The following is a 19,139-nucleotide window of genomic DNA, read 5'->3' as shown; positions in this document are numbered from 1 at the left end:
GAAATGAGTATCTGGTAAATTCCTGGGTGCAAAGGCAACCTTCCATCGTTCTTTGCCTGTATGAAGATGGCTTTGCTTTATTTTGCTTGTAGAAGTAAATATATGGCTAAAAGGAAATTTTCATGTTGGAGGAATCAATACTACATATAAATATTTAAATAAATTTATTATCCTGTTTGTATGTAGGGCCTACAAGAAGTAAAAGGCACATCAGTGAACACAGGAGATCCTATATTTTACAGTTTAAATATAACACTACAGTATATTATGGGTAACAAGGGCATGGGTGAAGAAAATATTGTAGAGTTTATAACCTTAAAAATTAAAAATATTATAAAACATATAATGCTCGGGATTTACAAGAACAACAATAACATTAATGATCAGAAGAAAAACGAACAGTCAGAGGTTAGATAATCCATAATGAGAGTAGAAATACCAAATGTTCAGAGTGACAAAAATATATTAAAGCAGAGGCCAGATATTGCAATGATTGTTTGAACAATATCAATGTTTCTTACTCTAGGGCAGTCAATTGTAGAATTGTAGAATTACCAGAATAAACATATTTTATATCCATATTTCTTTTTTTTTGCTAGGGGCTTTACGTCGCACCGACACAGATAGGTCTTATGGCGACGATGGGATAGGAAAGGCCTAGGAGTTGGAAGGAAGCGACCGTGGCCTTAATTAAGGTACAGCCCCAGCATTTGCCTGGTGTGAAAATGGGAAACCACGGAAAACCATCTTCAGGGCTGCCGATAGTGGGATTCGAACCTACTATCTCCCGGATGCAAGCTCACAGCCGCGCGCCTCTACGCGCACGGCCAACTCACCCGGTCATATTTCTTTTATCATTGTGTGTGTGTGTGGGGGGGGGGGGGGTGTAAAGACACTATTAGCACAATGGCTTAGCTGCTGGCTTTCTGTCTGAACAGCCAAGTTTTGAATCCCAGTCAATCCTGGGTTGGAACTGTCACCTGAATAATCATGAGGCACCAGGAAGAGCATCCAGTCTTAAACCCCTAGTCAAAACCAAAAAGAGCCAGGTGTCTGCAGCGACCCCAGAAATATTTGGGATAAGCTGAAGAAAGATACTTTTTTTCACTGAAACTGATAGAACTTTGTGTAGAAGAGTATAATTTTTCTTCATACAAATGAAGGATTGCAGAACAAAACTGAAAATGAGAATGAACATAACTCTAAAAGTATCATATTTTAAACAATAGAAACCTCAGCTAATCAGTCAAGTGAACACCACTCCAGCCCTCATTGCAGAATTAGAATCCTTGGACAGACTGGGAATCAAAGCCAAGGCCTTCAGAAAAGAGGAAGGCATGTTGCATCTTCTTAATGGAGCTGGCTCAGTTTACAAGGGTCGGCCCCGCAGTGTAGAGGTAGTGTGCCTGCCTTTTAACCCGGAGGCCCCGGGTTCGATTCCCGGCCAGGTCAGGGATTTTTAACTGGTTCGAGGTCCACTCAGCCTATGTGATTACAATCGAGGAACTGACTGACTGAGATAGCAGCCCTGGTCTAGGAAGCTAAGGATTTGTCGTGCTGACCACACAACACCTCATAATCTGCAGGCCTTCCGGCTGACCAGCAGTCAGTCGCTTGGTAGGCCATGGCCCTTCGGGGCTGTTGTGCCATGGGGTTTGGTGTGGTTTGGTATATTTAACCTCACAGATCACATAGTGTAAGTCCTAATTTACTAATTATAACACAAACAAAATTGGTTAATAGCACAGAAATGATCCATTATCACCAAACAACTGAAGCTGTGTGTTTACCAGGCTATAATAAAACCCATGGCCATGAATGTTGCAGAAACCTTGGTCATTAACAAAGGTCTTCTTAAAATCTGGGAGAGAAAGAATCTGAAGGAATTATGGAGTCTGGAGCATACGGTCCAAAAGAGAACTTCAGCAGCTGTACTAGAAGCCACTCATCACTGTAGAAATGAGGTCAAGCAAGATGATATGGGACATGTGCAGAGGATGGACACACACACACACAAAAAAAAAGTTCTTCTAACTGAACCTGAAGGATGGCGTTCTGTTGGAAAGCCGAGGAAATACTGGTTGGGTGATGTGGAGGAGAATCTGCAGCATCTGGGGGTGCAAATCTGGTGGCAGAAGGCATCATTAACAAACCAGTGGTGGGCTATTGTTGGAAAGGACAAAGCTCTGGGAAAGGGAGGGCAGAGATAGATATGGAAATGTTCCATAGAGATGGCCCTCGATAGAACAATTCTACAACACAAAAAAGTGTCGCTTAGAATGTTTGGCATTTCCACTCTCCTGGAGGAGAAGCAATCTTTCATATCTCTCTATTCTGTAAAATACACATAAAGCAAATATATGGTTCTCCATAATAATTTATAACTCACCAAATATGCAGAGTTATGACACAGCTCATGGCCCTCATTTAAATTTTTTTTCAGAACCTCAGAAGATTTCTTTTCTTTGGTTGCTAACAAAAATCTGTTGATAATTCTGTTCATGGATATAAGGGTCACATAAACAAGTCCTCTAATTTGTATATAGGGGATCGGTACATTTGTGTGGATATACTGATGTCACTGCGAGTTATCAAGTGTAGAAATATTATAGGAATTATTGTAATAGAAAATCCAATTAAATTTTATTAAATAAAGTCCAATCTTCTTAAATAAATATTTGTAAAAATATTCAAAAATGAATCTTTGTGGTATTTGTTTGGGAACCAATTGTTATGTACCTGTAACTGAGGAAAACTTGCAGAACTTGCCCATTATATGATTTAAAATATTTCAATGAGAAATCATTCTAGCAAGATGATATGGGACATGTGCAGAGGATGGACAACAAACAAGAAAGTTCTTGTAACTGAACCTGAAGGATGGTGTTCTGTTGGAAGGCCGAGACAACAGGGAAATTAAATTTTATATCAATTGAAGTGTATTTGCCAACATTTCACAATGTCAGGTGATGAAGTCCATGCTAGTATTGTGATACAGGATTGCGCTGGCTGATGAGGTCTGTAGTAATCCTCTTTGGGGAATGTTGGTAATGGAGTTTTACTGGCATGAAATCAACAGTGAAAACTGGAGATGCTGAAGAGGATTTTGCCTGCCTCCTGCTTTATCCAGCATAATTCTTACATGGAATCACCAAACTTTGAATCTCTGACACAGCAGTGAAAGGTTTCTGTCTAAATGTCTGAACCACAAAGGGGTCTTCATGGTGGCAATTATTATAATTTTTTTAAAATATGTGCAGCGTGGTTGGAAACAACGTGAACCGGTTATATGTGCATTAGAGGGTGGGTCACAGGCTTACTGATAAATAATTGGAAAAAAATAATTCCATATCTTGCACCGATGTCATTTTATCACCTGCTGAAGTTAACAAATCAGATCACTTTGCAGGTGAATTCAAATGGGCTTTGCATGGCATTATTGCTACATCTGCATGCGACTTAAGATCGGCTTGAGAGCCATGCTGAGAAATCAGCATCAAACACAAACACACCGTTGGTTTCGGCCGGTGTCGCCGTAGCATACTTGCTATGGTGCGATCCTGTCAGTTCGGAGGTCTGTATTCAAACCTCTCCTCTGGTGAAGTTTCACTCTCTGAGTGGTGCTCTCAAGTCAGTCTTAAACTATGCACATATTTAGTAACACAGTCTCGCAAATTATTTAGCAGTATGATCTACTCTCTAATGCTCAAATACCCAGTTCACATTGTTTCCAACCACCCTGTATACAGAGTTTCTCTTGTTTAATTAATAGTTTCTGTTCGCCCATTCGACTCCAATATTTGGGATACAGGTGTTATGAGACATAGGACTAGGGTAATAGACCATTTTATGTGGCTGTAGATCACTTAACAACAACAACTTCTTGGTTGTCTAGAAGCTAATGTGTCCAGATATTATACAAACCTTCCAAAGACAATTATAGCATTAACAGTATTGCAGTGTTTAAGAAATTTTTAAAACAAAAAAATATTACTAATACTTTGGTGGCAATAGAGTCCCGAACTTCAAAAAGCTAATTACCTCTACTGAGTTTGAACCTGCTATCTATTATATGGAGGCAGGCTATCTACCACTTCACAGAGGGAGCTAACTGAAGAAATCTATAAAATTGCAGACTATTATATAAAAATCAATTGTAGGCTAACTCGCAAAAAAAAAAAAATAACCGTACAACACCAAGTTCTCTTTCAGGGCAAATGGCTATATTTTAGAATAATTTGGTCCCATAGACAGCTGCAGGCACTAGCTACTTTGAACTTATTAATCATACATGTGAAACTTTAAACTCTGACACAACTGGTCCCAAGCCCGGTAGAGATAGGAGCACAGTGAATGGCTGATTACTAAGTCTCGAAATACCAAGAAAGGCTCTATGTATGTGACCAGCATCTTCAACAGACTTTGCCCCTTCACAACATGTTTTGTGGTGCGCAAATTATTAGTGGATTTCATCTACCGCGCAGGCAGTGGGTCGCTCTTAACAGAGTTTGGGTAGGCCATGGAAGATGCAGGGACTCGCTCTAAAAGTGGAACTGCATAACGTTACTGGAATGCGACTGTGGTGCCCCAAGGCAAACCACTGCTCACATCGTTGGCAGCTGCAAGTTACGTGCTTACTCTGGTAGCTGGGCTGATTTCTTTTTACCATTAGAGGCAGTGTTAGAATGGATGGAAGGGCTGGACATCCTGATATGAAATTGTTTTCTTGTTATTGTAATATATTGAACTGTATATATGTGGATTTTATGGCATACGTTAAATATTAATAATAATAATAATAATAATAATAATAATAATAATAATAATAATAATAATGGGGAGGAGCAAGGGCAAGTTTCTGGCACTTAAAAAGTCTAACTGAGCTAAAGTGGAACAATCCTCACAGCACGCAAGGAGGCTGTGAATGGGAAGCCCCTCTATTGTGCTAGCCCACGTTGGGTGAATCCTCAAATTCGGAGAATAAAGGGAAGAGCCTGACAGATAAACATAATACGGCCCTGTAAGAAAAGGACTAAGGGAGAGACTCTACATCAAGTCAGCCAGCTTACTGGAAATAGGAATGCATACAGAAAGTGGCTGGCAACAAGCTGCTGAGGGATAGTTCAAGAAGAAGAATAGAGATTATAAAGGAAAAAAAAAAAACGAAAAAACAATGGCTCACAAACTGTTCATTCATTTTGTCTCAAGCTCAAAGACTTTTCCTAGTAGTTTACTTGTGTGACCATACTGACAACTTAGCTCAGTGAGCGTAACTGTAACAACTCTGCACACAACTGAATAGCTACTGATATTACTGGATTTATTATTAATCACAAACAGTCACATCAGCACACTATTTTATTCCATAACTGGTTTTCGGATTCTAAGGTCCATTATCAGCGTTAAAACTATTTACAACATGTAAGTCCACACGAGTGTGTCGTCAAAATGAATTAAACAAGAGTTAAAATGGAGCCCTGTTGAGATCAACTGTAAGATAAGAAAAAGAAAGAATAAGTGTGAGAGTGTGAAAATAATACATATAAACTTTACAATGTTGTTATGAGAAATGCGACATACTATAGGAAAGGCTGGCTGGTCCTGGTGCTAAGGCTGTTGGTCAAGTACTAAACAGACGTTCAGCTTTAAGTGCTGAGTGCGCTGGAAACACATGACATTATGTCACCTCAAAGTTGTGAATAATATGTTACTTGTAACTGTTTCATTTAAAATTTGATTGGATTAACTTATCTGTGCCAAGAATATCTCAAAGCTTTTGCAGGTGTTTAAGTCAAATCCGTAATTACCTTTGAAAATTAATTTCATGTCCTTATTGATCCCTAGAAAGCTATGATTATTATAATAAATGTGTTCCAGAAAAGCTGAGTATCTGTTGTACTTTACTGCCTTGAAATGTTCTTGGTATCTTTGATTTAAGGTTCATCCAGTCCTTCCTATATAAAACATTTTGCAATCGTCACAAGTGAGCCTATATACTCCCAGCCAGCCTTTCCTATGGTATGTTGCAACTCATATAACAATATTGTAAGATTTATACATATTATTTTCATACTCTCACGCTTGTTCTTTCTTTTTGTTATCTTACAGTTGATCTCAACAGGGCTCCATTTTAATTCATTTTGACAATACACTCATGTAGACGAAAATGTTATAAATACTCTAGTTTTAACACTGATGATGGACCTTAGAGTTAAAAAACCAGTTATGGAATAAAACAGTGTGCTGATCCTACTGTTTGTGAATAATAATAATAATAATAATAATAATAATAATAATAATAATAAATACTATCATCAGCACTGTTATTAATGTGGATTTGATATTTTATAATGATATTACTGGAAGTTAATACATTTTTGGGAAACAGAAAAGGAGTGTTCAATAACTTCTCATATAAACACTGTGTTCAAAAAGGAATCACAAAAGTAAGTTCTTCAGTATTAAAGTGAAAGAGATGAGATAGCAGACAGGTACATCACCATGAGGGTAATTTTGTTGCACAATAAGCATCTTTGTTCTAGCCAACAGCAGCTCAGCAGCAATGGAGTTTCTGCTTTCCAGGTTGTGGTTAACTTCATGATCCTTCCCATTAAATAAGTTAAGAGTGTTTAAATCTAAGCCTAACCACCTTTTTGACTAAAATTACCCCTATAACAATTTTTTTTGTAGGATGGGCGAACTGTGAAGTTGAGTTTTTTCCAGATGACATATACACCCAGTCCCCATGCCAGCAAAATTAACCAATTATGCTTAAAATTCCTGACCCTGCCGGGAATCGAACCCGGGACTCCTGTGACCAAAGGCCAACATGCTAACTATTTAGCAATAGAACCGGACTCATATGCAGTGAGAGCATATGACACTGTCAATTGTGATTCATCCATCAGATGGGTATGTTACACCTTGAGCAGACCCCTTGGTGTTATTTGACACTAGGTTTCACCCTCTCCCTTCCTCATTATCATCATCCCACATCAAGATGCTCAGGTTGCCAATGGGCATCAGATAGAAAGACCTCCACAAGGTGAGCCAAACATGTCCTTGGACACTTTGTGGCACCAAAGGCCATATGATAGATAAATAAATAAATCTGTGGATTTTTTTTAGTATGTAGTTTTTGAACCACAAAAGCTATAACCATGCTAATTACCTCAGATTCTTGGCAGGCTCTAGGAGTAGAAATATCTTGCTCTGCAGTCAGTAAAAGAATTATTATAGTGATATGCACTGAAGTAATTTCAGTTGTGTAGTATTTTGTTTGCACATATTAGAAAATATAACATTATATGGAAACATCTTAACAGAAAAATATCTATTGGGGTGCTACTGGAACACAAGTAACTGGAATTTGACTCAACAGTGAATTTAATAGCTGTAATTTTTATACATTTCCTATCATCATCATCCATCCCCCCGTCCAACTGCAGCCCAGTTGGGATGTTTCAGTATTGAGCAGTAGTACATCTTATACATCACCTCTTTACACATCATTGGTACGTCCTTCCTCCACATCTGGTTTTTCACTCTCTGGTAGAATGCATTTTTCCCATTGAATCCTTTTAGAGATTTCCATATCCAGCCCTGCATCCTTCATGTATTTGCTTCCCAAGTACTTGAAGCTCTCCACAATTTCAAGGTTTTGTCCCTTTATTTTTATAATTCCCTTCCCTTCCCTTCCCTTCCCTTCCCTTCCCTTCCCTTCCCTTCCCTTCCCTTGCCCTTCTTTTCCACACTGATTTTCACTCCATAATTTTCAATCATCTCATTCAACATGTCAAGTTGCCCTTGTACTTCCTCTCTGTTTGCTCCCCACACCACAGTATCGTCCGGCTCCATGGCTAAACGGTTAACATGCTAGCCTTTGGTTCAACGGATCCCAGGTTCCATTCCCAGTCGGGTCGAGGATTTTAACTTTCATTAGTTAATTCCTATGGCTCGGGGGCTGGGGTTTGTGTCATTTTCAGCATTATATTTCATCTCAGATACGGCCCCATCCTTACAAATGTGCAAGTCACCTGCATGGCATCAAATCAAAAGACCTGCGCTAGGCCTCTCCGGAGGTCACACACCATTATCATCATCATCATCATTATTATTGTTATTATTATTATTATTATTATTATTATTATTATTATTATTATTATTATTATTATTACCACTACATATATACATACATATCTCACGTCGTTCCATCTTAAGCGATGGGTCGGAAAAGGAGGCTTCTCTCCTTCTTCGATGCTTTCCAAAGTATGTCCTCGCTGTTCAATGTCAAATCTTCACCACGTCCTTGTACCTGAGTCTTGGTCGCCCTCTTGGTCTTTTGTCTTCAAGTTTTAGATCATTATTACCACTATTATCTGCAAACATACTTTATCTTTGTCTCCTTCACGGTTCTGTCCAGTTTCATTTCAAAATCACTCTGTCCTCCTTTCTGTATTTATATATATAATAAGAGAGTAACATCATAACTCTCAAAATATTAAGTATACAAAACCTATTAAACATTTCACTCTGTTTTAAATTTTTGGTATTTATAGGCTATTCAGAGTAGTAAAATACCCCAGTTTTATGTTTCAAGATATGTTGACATGAGAGTAACTGTTCATCAGTTGTATTCTCTCTTTCTTGAAGAGGGTACAAAACAATTTAATTAAAAGCAGAGGGTGGAACAGGCTCACTGGTTCTTTATTTGTGGGAGAAAACTCTGGGCTCTAAATATCTAACATTCATGGAAAGGATACTGTAATAACAGAAAATTCTAGAATACAAGCTGTCCTTATGGAATGGAACTTGGTAGACCCAAAATCTTTTGTTCTGCATTTTCGAGAAAGTCTAAATATGAGGTCTTTATTTTTTTCATGGAATTATGAATGATTTCTTCTCTTTTGAGTCACTGGAGGATGAGAAAGGAACTTTTTTTTCCTTCTGCTTTTGAGCTTAACGGGGGCTGATAACGAATTGGTGTGGAAGAACTGGAAACTCATGAAGATGTGTGAAGAGTTGACTTTGACCATATTGTTTTCTTGAATTTTTATGTTTGCCCATGACTGTCCTTTCTATCACTCCTTCTAGCATCAATCATAATGTTTATCCTTCATGAATGTTCCCTTCTTCCATCACTGATCCATATTCTTGGTTTTTCAAGGAATACTATATTTTAATCCAACTGCCGATGAATACTTTTAAATTGAATCAATACGTTTCCTCCACTCATGCCTGCTTATATCTACTATTATTGATGGAAGAGGGAAACTAAATTGCAGCTGAACTACAATATTAAGTGCATCACTCCCTTTGCTCACGACAACATATTTTCCCCTAAGTACACTGAATAAACAGGGTTCTGTTTTAATATCCACTATAAGTGAACTTACTCTTGAGCCGATTTTCATCCATGTTAAAACCTTTCACCAGAACACCAGTATTTAGTTAAATCTCTTATACATAACAACTTCAAAAACATTAGTATTTCATGTTATTGCACCGAGAAACAAAACAGGTAGCTGGGAAAACACTAACAAGGTACAGAATACAAAAATAGTAAAAAATAGTCCATAAATAAAAAAAGGACTGACAAAATTAACAATATATAAGACAGCTTCACAAACATTCTTACCCTGTACAGGGTCTTTAGTCTTTTAATAACATCCAAGAAGCATCACTTTGTTTCCATTGTAGAATCACTTCCTCATAGTTGTAACTACTTGAGCTTCTGGCCATTTTTCTTTTCTTCTGCAAACAAGTTCTTGATATCTGCAAGAGCTTGTACAATCTGAGCACCAAACTGACTAGAATTCTGTAAAAGAAAATAATATTACTCATAAGTTTTGTTTGAAAATACACATTTTGCCATTTAAAAAAGCCACGTCCAAAAGGAGTGGAATGAAGCTCGGCACAGACAATGGGAACGGGGATGCAAATAACTGATTACAATATAAAATCAAACGAACTGTTTATTGTGCAAAACTGTACGTTTCAGTATACTGTGGCACCAACCGAAGCTTGTATACACGTAGGGATTCCGTGAGGCATAGCATTGTAGAGACATAGAATGTTCTCCTGTGGATAATCAGACCATACTTACTGGAAATGCTGCCCTAGATCCAATAGAGCCGATGATGGCAGAATATTCCCTCCCAGCTGGTCCCATACAAGTTCTATGGGTGAAAAGTCTAAGGACCTAGTAGGCCAGAGAAGTATGTCAACAGCACAAAGACAATCCTAAGAAAATGTGCCAGTGTGAGGGTGGGCATTATCTTGTTGAAACATCACATTGTGGAGTTGCTCCATCAAGGGAAGCACACGAGGCCTCAAATGCCCAGAATGTATACTTGTGCCATTGAGGTTCACCTCAGAATCTCCAGAGGAGTCCTGGAAGTATAGGAAATTGCTGCTCATACCATTGCAGACCCAGTTCTGGAGGTGTGTCGCTCAAGAACAAAGGCCAGAAGGAAGTCATCCATGCTGAAACAAAATCTTGAATCATAGCTAAAGACAACACGTCACCAGTTCTTAGTCATCTCTGCCGCCTGCTTATGATAAAACCCCAAACACTGCCACCAATGTTGGGGTGTCAATGACAGACAGCATAAAGGACTTCGTGAATACAAGCCCTGTTCGGCAAGGTACCTTATAAAATGGTGTTGGTGGACACAGGTCTCTAGTGATGCCACTACATGTTGTTGGACAATGCACAGTAAACACTGCTGGTAATATGAAATGAATTTCATTTTGGTCCGTATTGATGATTTATCACTATCAACATGGATGAGATACTGTATACTATTCAATACTGTATATAATATGTTAATATTATTTATTACATCAGGACTAGTTTTGACCCTTGTATTGGGTCATCTTCAGCCTTAAATTATGAATGGAAAAGAACATTAAATGTAACTTGAAAACACCAACACTACTGGCATGTCTTGAAGCATTGATGAAATATGTTGTGGTTACACACGAGTCCATTAATCCTTTCCCACGGACTATCTTTGACACATTGTCTGGCGAAACCTAGAGTAATTATTTGCTTAACAGGTATACCAATAGTTGTGGAGTACCTTCACTAAATAATTTATTCTGTAAAAATCACTTAAGATAATGTATCCATTTCAAATTTTGCAACAAGGGAAAATACACTATACATATTCTAAAATGATACAATGAGATCACTAATTATACGCAGCAACCCCTCCAGTTTGGAATGATACATCAAGAAGCATCCAACATGGTGCAAGTTCATGTAAAATTGCTTGTTCTTAAAGTTAGTCTGAACTGCTCGACCTGATAGGGCTCTTATTTTCTTGGTAATGCAGAGGACGCAGGTCTTCGCCTTGAATCCCCCAATTTATTTCATTTTCGGGATCCGTCGGATGAAGATATTTAGATAGCAAACCATACTGCCTCTCGGACATACAAATTATAAACTATTTTTCACTGAATGGGACTGGAAGATAAATATTGGAATATTTTGTAATTACGTAGAGGCCCATAGTCCAAAAAAGAATTAACTGGAGGATTAAAACGCATAATTATATTTTGTCCAAGAATGCCTAATATTTTAACAGGGGATGGTACCTGAATGAGCATTTCTTGTCCTGCGCAATATACTGTATTTTGATTTTCCTCAGGTTCATCTTCTGTTCCAACTGCTTCCCACACCAATTTTATTATTATATCTACAACTTCAAGCTCACTACCATTGCATTCACCAACATATTAATATAATTTGTAACACATATCCTCTTCACTCAACTGGTTATGTGCAGCCATGTTGCTGCAATGTGTTTACATTCAGTCAGCTGTCTGTTCTATCTAAGTAAATGTATAATTAACCCTTTGAGAGTCAGGTTTCTTAGTCCACTGCACACCCCAAAATTTAGGTTATTGCACAAGCTTGCAAAACAACCCTCAAGAGGCATTATATTTTAATGAAACGAATGAATTTAACATAGTATGTTAACAAGACATCAAACAACTAGTTTGAGCACAAAAATTGTGAAACATCATTTTTAGTAATATTTTTGGTATGATAATCCTCAAAACAAGGTACAATTTTTACTTGCTTACTTAATCTGCTTACCCTCCAGGGTTGGTTTTTCCCTCGGACTCAGCGAGGGACAACACCCCTACCGCCTCAAGGGCAGTGTCCTGGAGCGTGAGACATTGGGTCGGGGGATACAACTGGGGAGAATGACCAGTACCTCGCCCAGGAGGCCTCATCTGCTATGCTGAACAGGGGCCTTGGTGGGGGATGGGAAGATTGGAAAGGATAGGCAAGGAAAAGGAAAGGAAGCGGCCGTGGCCTTCAGTTAGGTAACATACCGGCATTTCTCTGGAGGAGAAGTGGGAAACCACGGAAAACCACTTCCAGGATGGCTGAGGTGGGAATCGAACCCACCTCTACTCAGTTGACCTCCCGAGGCTGAGTGGACCCCGTTCCAGCCCTCGTACCACTTTTCAAATTTCGTGGCAGGGCCGGGAATCGAAACCAGGCCTCTATGGGTGACAGCTAATCACACTAACCACTACACCACAGAGGCGGACAACAATTTTTTGAAAATGTAAATTTCTGAAGAATTTTTCATCAGTGAAACATTATGAATTCCTGACTTACTGCCATCGAAGTTAAAAGGGGTTTGCGTGAATTGGTTAGTTATAGTCTCGTCTTTCTAAACTCTGTGATTACTAGGTGCTTTATTTACGTTCGCATCGGACGTGGCGGCTGTAAGACCTCATCCTCACTTTCATTTAAGTCTTTGCCACTTGAATTATTTCCAAATATACCTCCTACATCGTCTTCATCGCTGTCTTCAAATACTGAACAATCACTTTCAGTATTCATAAGAATTTCACGAACTGTATCATCGCTTGTAAGCAAGTCAGCTCGACTTCGTGCAGCCATGTTCAACTGTTTGCAATTGACTCCCTAAAGCTGAAGACATCCGCTTAAATACATTTCATTTCTAGCGCTTCCCATGGTGATAATAATAACCTAATAATTTCAAAGTATAGCCAACAGATGTAGGGAGCTATCCGTTTTTCAATCATTGTCCAAAGACATACAGTTACGAAGATATATCACTTCAAACTCCGACGCGCAATATATTGCGCCGTAACCACAGCGGCACTTACCGCTACACGCAATATATTGCGCCGTGACCTTCAAGGGGTTAAACACTATTTTAGCATTCCATGCATATTAGTTGTATCTACGAAGCATAGGGAATTCACTGGTTCCAAGAAGGTGTATGTTTAGCAGACAGATGGCAGAGGAAGTCGATTTGAAAGTCGAGTACGCTCTACTGCGGAATCCATGGGGGATAATGTGAGACTTCATAACGCTTTACTACGCAGCCTACGGGAAAGAGTTTAAATTAAGATTACGTTTATCTTTAAAGAAAAAAGTGACATAAAAGTTTTGGACGTATGTGCATGAGACAATTTTAATGGACTCATTTAACCACAACATATTTCATCAATGCTTCAAGACATGCCAATAGTGTTATATTTATTAGGTGTTGGTGTTTTCAAGTTAAATTTAATGTTCTTTTCCATTTATAATTTAAGGCTGAAGATGACCCGATACAAGGGTCGAAACCAATCCTGATGTAGTAAATAACATTAACTATTATATACAGTATTGAATAGGTGGACCTCTCATGCTTGTTGATGGAGAACACTGCTCGTTGTGGTTCTTGTCTGGTGGAGTTTTTATGCCACCCAGAATCTTTCCGGTGTTCACTGCTCCCGAAACTGTTGCATAGTTTGGTCCATTCTGCCTCCTGGAGTCCAATATTCTGCCCTCTCTCGAAATCTGGGAGTTGTTCATACTGCTGTCAAATGCACTGTTGAGGCATGCTAGCTACTCACTGACGTTTCCTTCACAGGCGCACTGTAATCGTTGTGAACAGCATCATCCTATGGTCGTTGCAGTTACTAATGTGGCACCGGTGACTGTTATGCTGGTCCACTTGCCGCCAAACTCAAGTTTTTATTTATTTATTTATTTATTTATTTATTTATTTATTTATTTTACTGTAGTCTTGTTTTGTATGGTGTGGCTCAGGCTATAGAGTCTGCTATTATGCCCAACCATAATACACTGTTTAATTTGTGTTGAATTCTACAAGATGCTGAAGTTATAGAGTTATCGACTAAATGGGAATAATTCTTTCTGGGTGCAGCTTTCTCAATGGCAAAGTGTGTATGTATTTAGGTTTATGGGAAAAACAGGTTAAACCAGTGATTGAAAAATCATAGCAAGCAGAGAATACAAAATCATGCAATTTCAATCTATGTGAATACTAAAGAATCCTAATGAAAAATAACTGAAGTGAACACATTAAATTATTTTGCTAAGTATTTAGCCATGAGAAAAATTATTATAAAAAGAATAACATAATGAAGAAATGTTGCTATCACTACTATATTATTAACAGCAGCCAGAATGTCAGAATTTTACCTTATAGGGGTTCTTTATTATTCTAACAAAACAACAGACAGTAGTCCTAAATTGAGAACTCACAGTGCTACGATGTATGTCATATATAGAGGGATAGGAACACTTAATAGGATAAATACAATGAAGGGTTAGTGCAGGAAGAAGGAGCAGGAGAAAGAGGAAACATGGACAAAGATGAAAATACAAAACAATTACGTATATTCACAAATTAATATCCTTTTCTCCCTGTGTTTGTCCTGTGTAGCTAGTCTTTGTATTCACCTTTAACTGATTTCTATTCCCTTTTCCCATGTTTATTCGGGTTTCTTCTCATCCTGCATCAAGTCTGAAGATCTATCCAGATGGCTCCTCAATGACAGTGGCTGCCCGTCCTCCTGATGAAGGTGGGGAGCAGAAATCAGCTCATTGGGGGCTGAGAAGAAATAGGACTGATGAGGAGGGAGCCCATCTACTGAAGATGTGGACTTTGTCTTTGTAATTCTATGTTTCCATGTTTGTACTTGTCCCGTTTTTGCTGTTATTTAAATATTAAAATTAATCAACAGAAAGATAATTTACAAATCCCAGTGTATGGTAGGCCTGTTAATAATAAGGATAACAATTTCATTTTAATTTAATAGATTAAAAAAATCTTTAGCTGAAATCCATTAAAAGATGACTGGTCAATGAGATAAATACAGGTGAAGGATTTCCCTATGTCCAATGTTCTTTGTACAATTACTTTGGCACTATTGCAACTTAAAAATGGCAGCAAAAGATCACACTCTTAACATTGCAACATATAATTAGCCATGGCTGAGCATATAAGACACACACCTTTATTTTATATAAAGGAGATATATATTTGTTGTTTTTCCAAATATGCTTCATGTTACGTGTCTAGCCCAAGAGATGCATAGAATCGCAGCAAGAGTATGGAGTTCATATCCATATGTGGACAAGTTGATTTCAAGCACAATTTTTCCCCCTTGAAATCTCCTTCAGTAGCACCAGAGCTTGCTTTACTTCCAAAACCACTTTTGACGAGATTGCAAACCTGGATCTGTGCTGCTGCATTTATACCAGTAATTTGAACTAGATACATGAGGTAACTGACACTGTGTCAGAAGACAAAGCTTCTTTAATTTGAAAGGTGAAAAATCTGCTGTGGCAATAAGATATCTGCAATGATCACGCATTTTACATTATGGTCTTTTAACAAAAGCCAGAACTAAGTTAGAGAAAAGAGGCGATACACCGGTGTCCTCCTTGCCAATCATTGAAGATAATGTATGTCAGTTGCTGGAAGCACCAGAAATCATAGGATTGGACATTAGTAAAAATTGTACACATGTGCTGAGTGCTAATGGGGCTCTAGAATGACTTGAATGTACTCGGGTTGTTCTGAAAGGTGAAAGTTATGTTGTTACTGATACGAGTCCATCTACAATAGCATATTTCAAGAACAGAAAATTTCAGAAGGTAGAAGAATTCAGCCAGCAGTATGTAAAGTTTGTTGGTTACAATGATAATGTCCAGATAGAGGAGGTGACTAATACTAATGAAGTATTGAAATTTAACTATGATAACAAAGATATTTACAAAAAGATATAAAAGTTGAAAACTAGAAAAGCAGCTGGAATTGTTAAGATTTCTGGGGATATACTAAAGACAATGGGTTGGGATATAGTATCTTATCTGAAGTACTTATGCATGATGGAGCGATACCAAATGAATGGAGAGTTACTACAGTGGCCACTGTGTATAAAGGAAAGGGTGATAAACAAAGCCAAAAATTACGGGCCAGTCAGTTTGACATGTATTGCATGTAAGCTTTGGGAATGCATTCTTTCTGATCATATTAGACATGTTTGTAAAATAAATAACTGGTTCGATAGAAGGCAGTTTGGATTTACAAAAGGTTAATCCAATGAAGCCCAACTTGTAGGATTCCAGCAAGATATAGCGGATATCTTAGATTCAGGTCAAATGGACTGTATTGTGATTGACCTATCTAAGGCATTTGATAGGGTGGATGATGGGAGACTACCGTAGAACCTCGATTATACGTTCCCGGAAACTATGTTTTCCCGTATTATTCGTTCAAATTACGTGGTCCCGTGAGCATTCTAATTAAATCACATTGTGAAAAACCTGCAGAGGTCATACTATGCAGTACCGGTTTCGACCTTCACAGAGGTCATCCTCAGCTGGTCATGAGATCTAAAGCTAACTTAATATATAATTTAAAAACATTACTAACTCTAGATACATGACGTCAAATGGACTATGTTGTCACATGATATGAGTGATGATATTAAAATATACAATATATAAAACATACAACAGCGCTAACATTTTACACAATGCCAAATTCGTTAATGATAATCTGTTAATGATAATAATAGATACAGTTGTTCAGGAGTGTATCAAATGAAATGCAACAATTGTGAGGCTAGCTATATCAGACGTACTGGAAGAAACTTCTTTATCTGTTACAATGAACACATTAACGCCTTAAAGCATAATCACTTTTCGTCTCTAGCTCAACATAACGAGGATTATAAGCATAATTTTACAAATAATGAAAACGACATGCATATTCTAAGTATGATCCCCAAGGGCCCTCTGCTCAATATAACAGAAGAATTTACATTACTATAGATCAATACGCAAACCAAAATTTTAACTTAAATGAAATTACAGATAAAGTTAATATCCTCTTTAATCCTCTTTGAAAAAAACACCTACATAAAAATAGTTAAAAAACAGAATTGAATACATATCAAGGAACTTCCCGAAGACACGCCCAGCCATACCTAACCTCCCCCAATCACTGCCTCTATTGCACCTCCACTTCCCCTCTCTACCACCTCTACCTTACCTTCCCCAATCAATATCCCTTATGCCCCTCCACTTCCCCTCTCCGTTACCGCAAGTACCAGCCCTAGACGCACACGGTGCAGTGCAGAACGTGCTCCTTAACTGTACACATTCAACCAGTCAACAGTACTATGCAAGTAAACACTTACTCCACACGTTCATTAGACATTCCATTGACAAAATTCTTGTACTTCATTTTCTTCTCTGTTCTTGCAGATTACTGCATGTCCAACAACAAAACTACAAGTGCACCTACTCAATATCTTCTAACAAGATTAGTACCAAGGAAACTAATGACACACCACAATATTTTGATGTAAATCATCCAACATTCTTAACTATATGAACTTACAAGATAAACAATACACATTGTTGAACATTCTAGAATGCTTGGTACAAACATGCCTGTAAACGTATATAATGCTTTACCAACATTAATATAACTCCAAAGCATACCGCAAGAATACTGTGTATTTTAATGTATTATATGTTATTAGTTTTTATCACATCCATATCCTAGAATGTTCTAGAATGCTTAGTACAAACATACCAATGAACGTATGCAACAATTCACCAATATGAACTAAACTTCCAAGTGTACCTCAAGAATGCTATGAACATTTTAAGTGTAGAAATTGTATTTCACCAAATTATCTATAACTCACGAACAGTACACCAGAATTTTATGTAACATATACATGTCATAGAATATCGACACTTGTTTTTTAAACCAGAAGATACATCATATCATTGTATATTTTATATATTGTGAAAAATGAAAACCTACAACCTGTTTTCCAGCCATTGACCAGGTCAGGGATGTAATGAATGAATCATATATAGGCTATTAATACGATGGGGTCGCCACTCCCAAAGTGATATATTAATGACTGATAGATGCTATGAAATGAGAATGGAGAGTGTTACTGGAATGAAAGATGACAGGGAAAACCAGAGTACTCGGAGAAAAATCTGTCCTGCCTCCGCTTTGTCCAGCACAAATCTCACACGGAGTGACCGGGATTTGAACCACAGTATTCAGCGGTGAGAGGCCGACACGCTGCCGTCTGAGCCATGGAGGCTTTTTATATATTGTATATTTTAATATTATCACTCATATCATGTGACATTCTTCATTAGATTTAGTAATGTTTTTTAAATTATACATTAAGTTAGCTTTAGATCTCATGACCAGCTGAGGATGACCTTTGTGAAGGTCGAAACTGGTACTGCATAGTAACAAGACATAATAAAGTATTGATTAGGTGGACGGTACCCATTCGTTGCGATTGTGAATCCCGCATTATCCGTTCCTCGAAGAAACAATTTCCCGGATCAACCGTCCAGAAATTTCAGTTCCATCAACGCTAAATCCTTGATCACACGTTTATCAAGAAACTGTATTTTACAAAAGGACGGCTGCGGCATACTTACAGATCTTGGTGTTGATGTCCCGTCATTGCGGTAATTTGAGGAAGTACTGTACTGGAAAAGCGATCGGCGGTGAACTTGCATAAGGGATCATCTTAGCATTGCATTCGGGTGGTATTGTTTAGTGAATCCTTGGAAATCATAAAGCAGAGAGTGCCCACAACATTTGGAAGGAGACAGAGCGCATATCGACAGCTCTATTTGAAGACGGAACGAGTTTCATCAAATACCGTATTTGTACTTGCAAAACGTCTACATGGAACATTATGTCCAGGGTTAGATGTTTATTTTTTATTTTTTTCGAGTGTATCGCCGAACAGGTTTTCGGCATTTGCCTCAGGGCATAGTCACTGGGCTT

At 38.0% G+C, this 19,139-nt stretch overlaps 1 protein-coding gene across 2 annotated transcripts in view; it reads right to left on the bottom strand.

Annotated features, from left to right (window-relative positions):
* Nucleotides 1–7,745: 7,745 nt before the first annotated feature.
* LOC136857271 (carnitine O-palmitoyltransferase 1, liver isoform) overlaps nucleotides 7,746–19,139 on the bottom strand; it is a 336,584-nt gene continuing 325,190 nt past the window's right edge. For both annotated transcript variants that reach the window (XM_067135788.2, XM_068225119.1), the window contains one exon: nucleotides 7,746–9,817. In XM_067135788.2, the coding sequence (XP_066991889.2) occupies nucleotides 9,722–9,817 (96 nt within the window). In that variant the 3' untranslated portion in view covers nucleotides 7,746–9,721. The remainder of the gene's footprint in view (nucleotides 9,818–19,139) is intronic.

The sequence above is a fragment of the Anabrus simplex genome, chromosome 1, assembly GCF_040414725.1.
Source record: "Anabrus simplex isolate iqAnaSimp1 chromosome 1, ASM4041472v1, whole genome shotgun sequence".
Classification (NCBI taxonomy): domain Eukaryota; kingdom Metazoa; phylum Arthropoda; class Insecta; order Orthoptera; family Tettigoniidae; genus Anabrus; species Anabrus simplex.
Note: the sequence above shows the minus strand (reverse complement) of the source record. Positions and strands in the feature narration are given on the sequence as shown.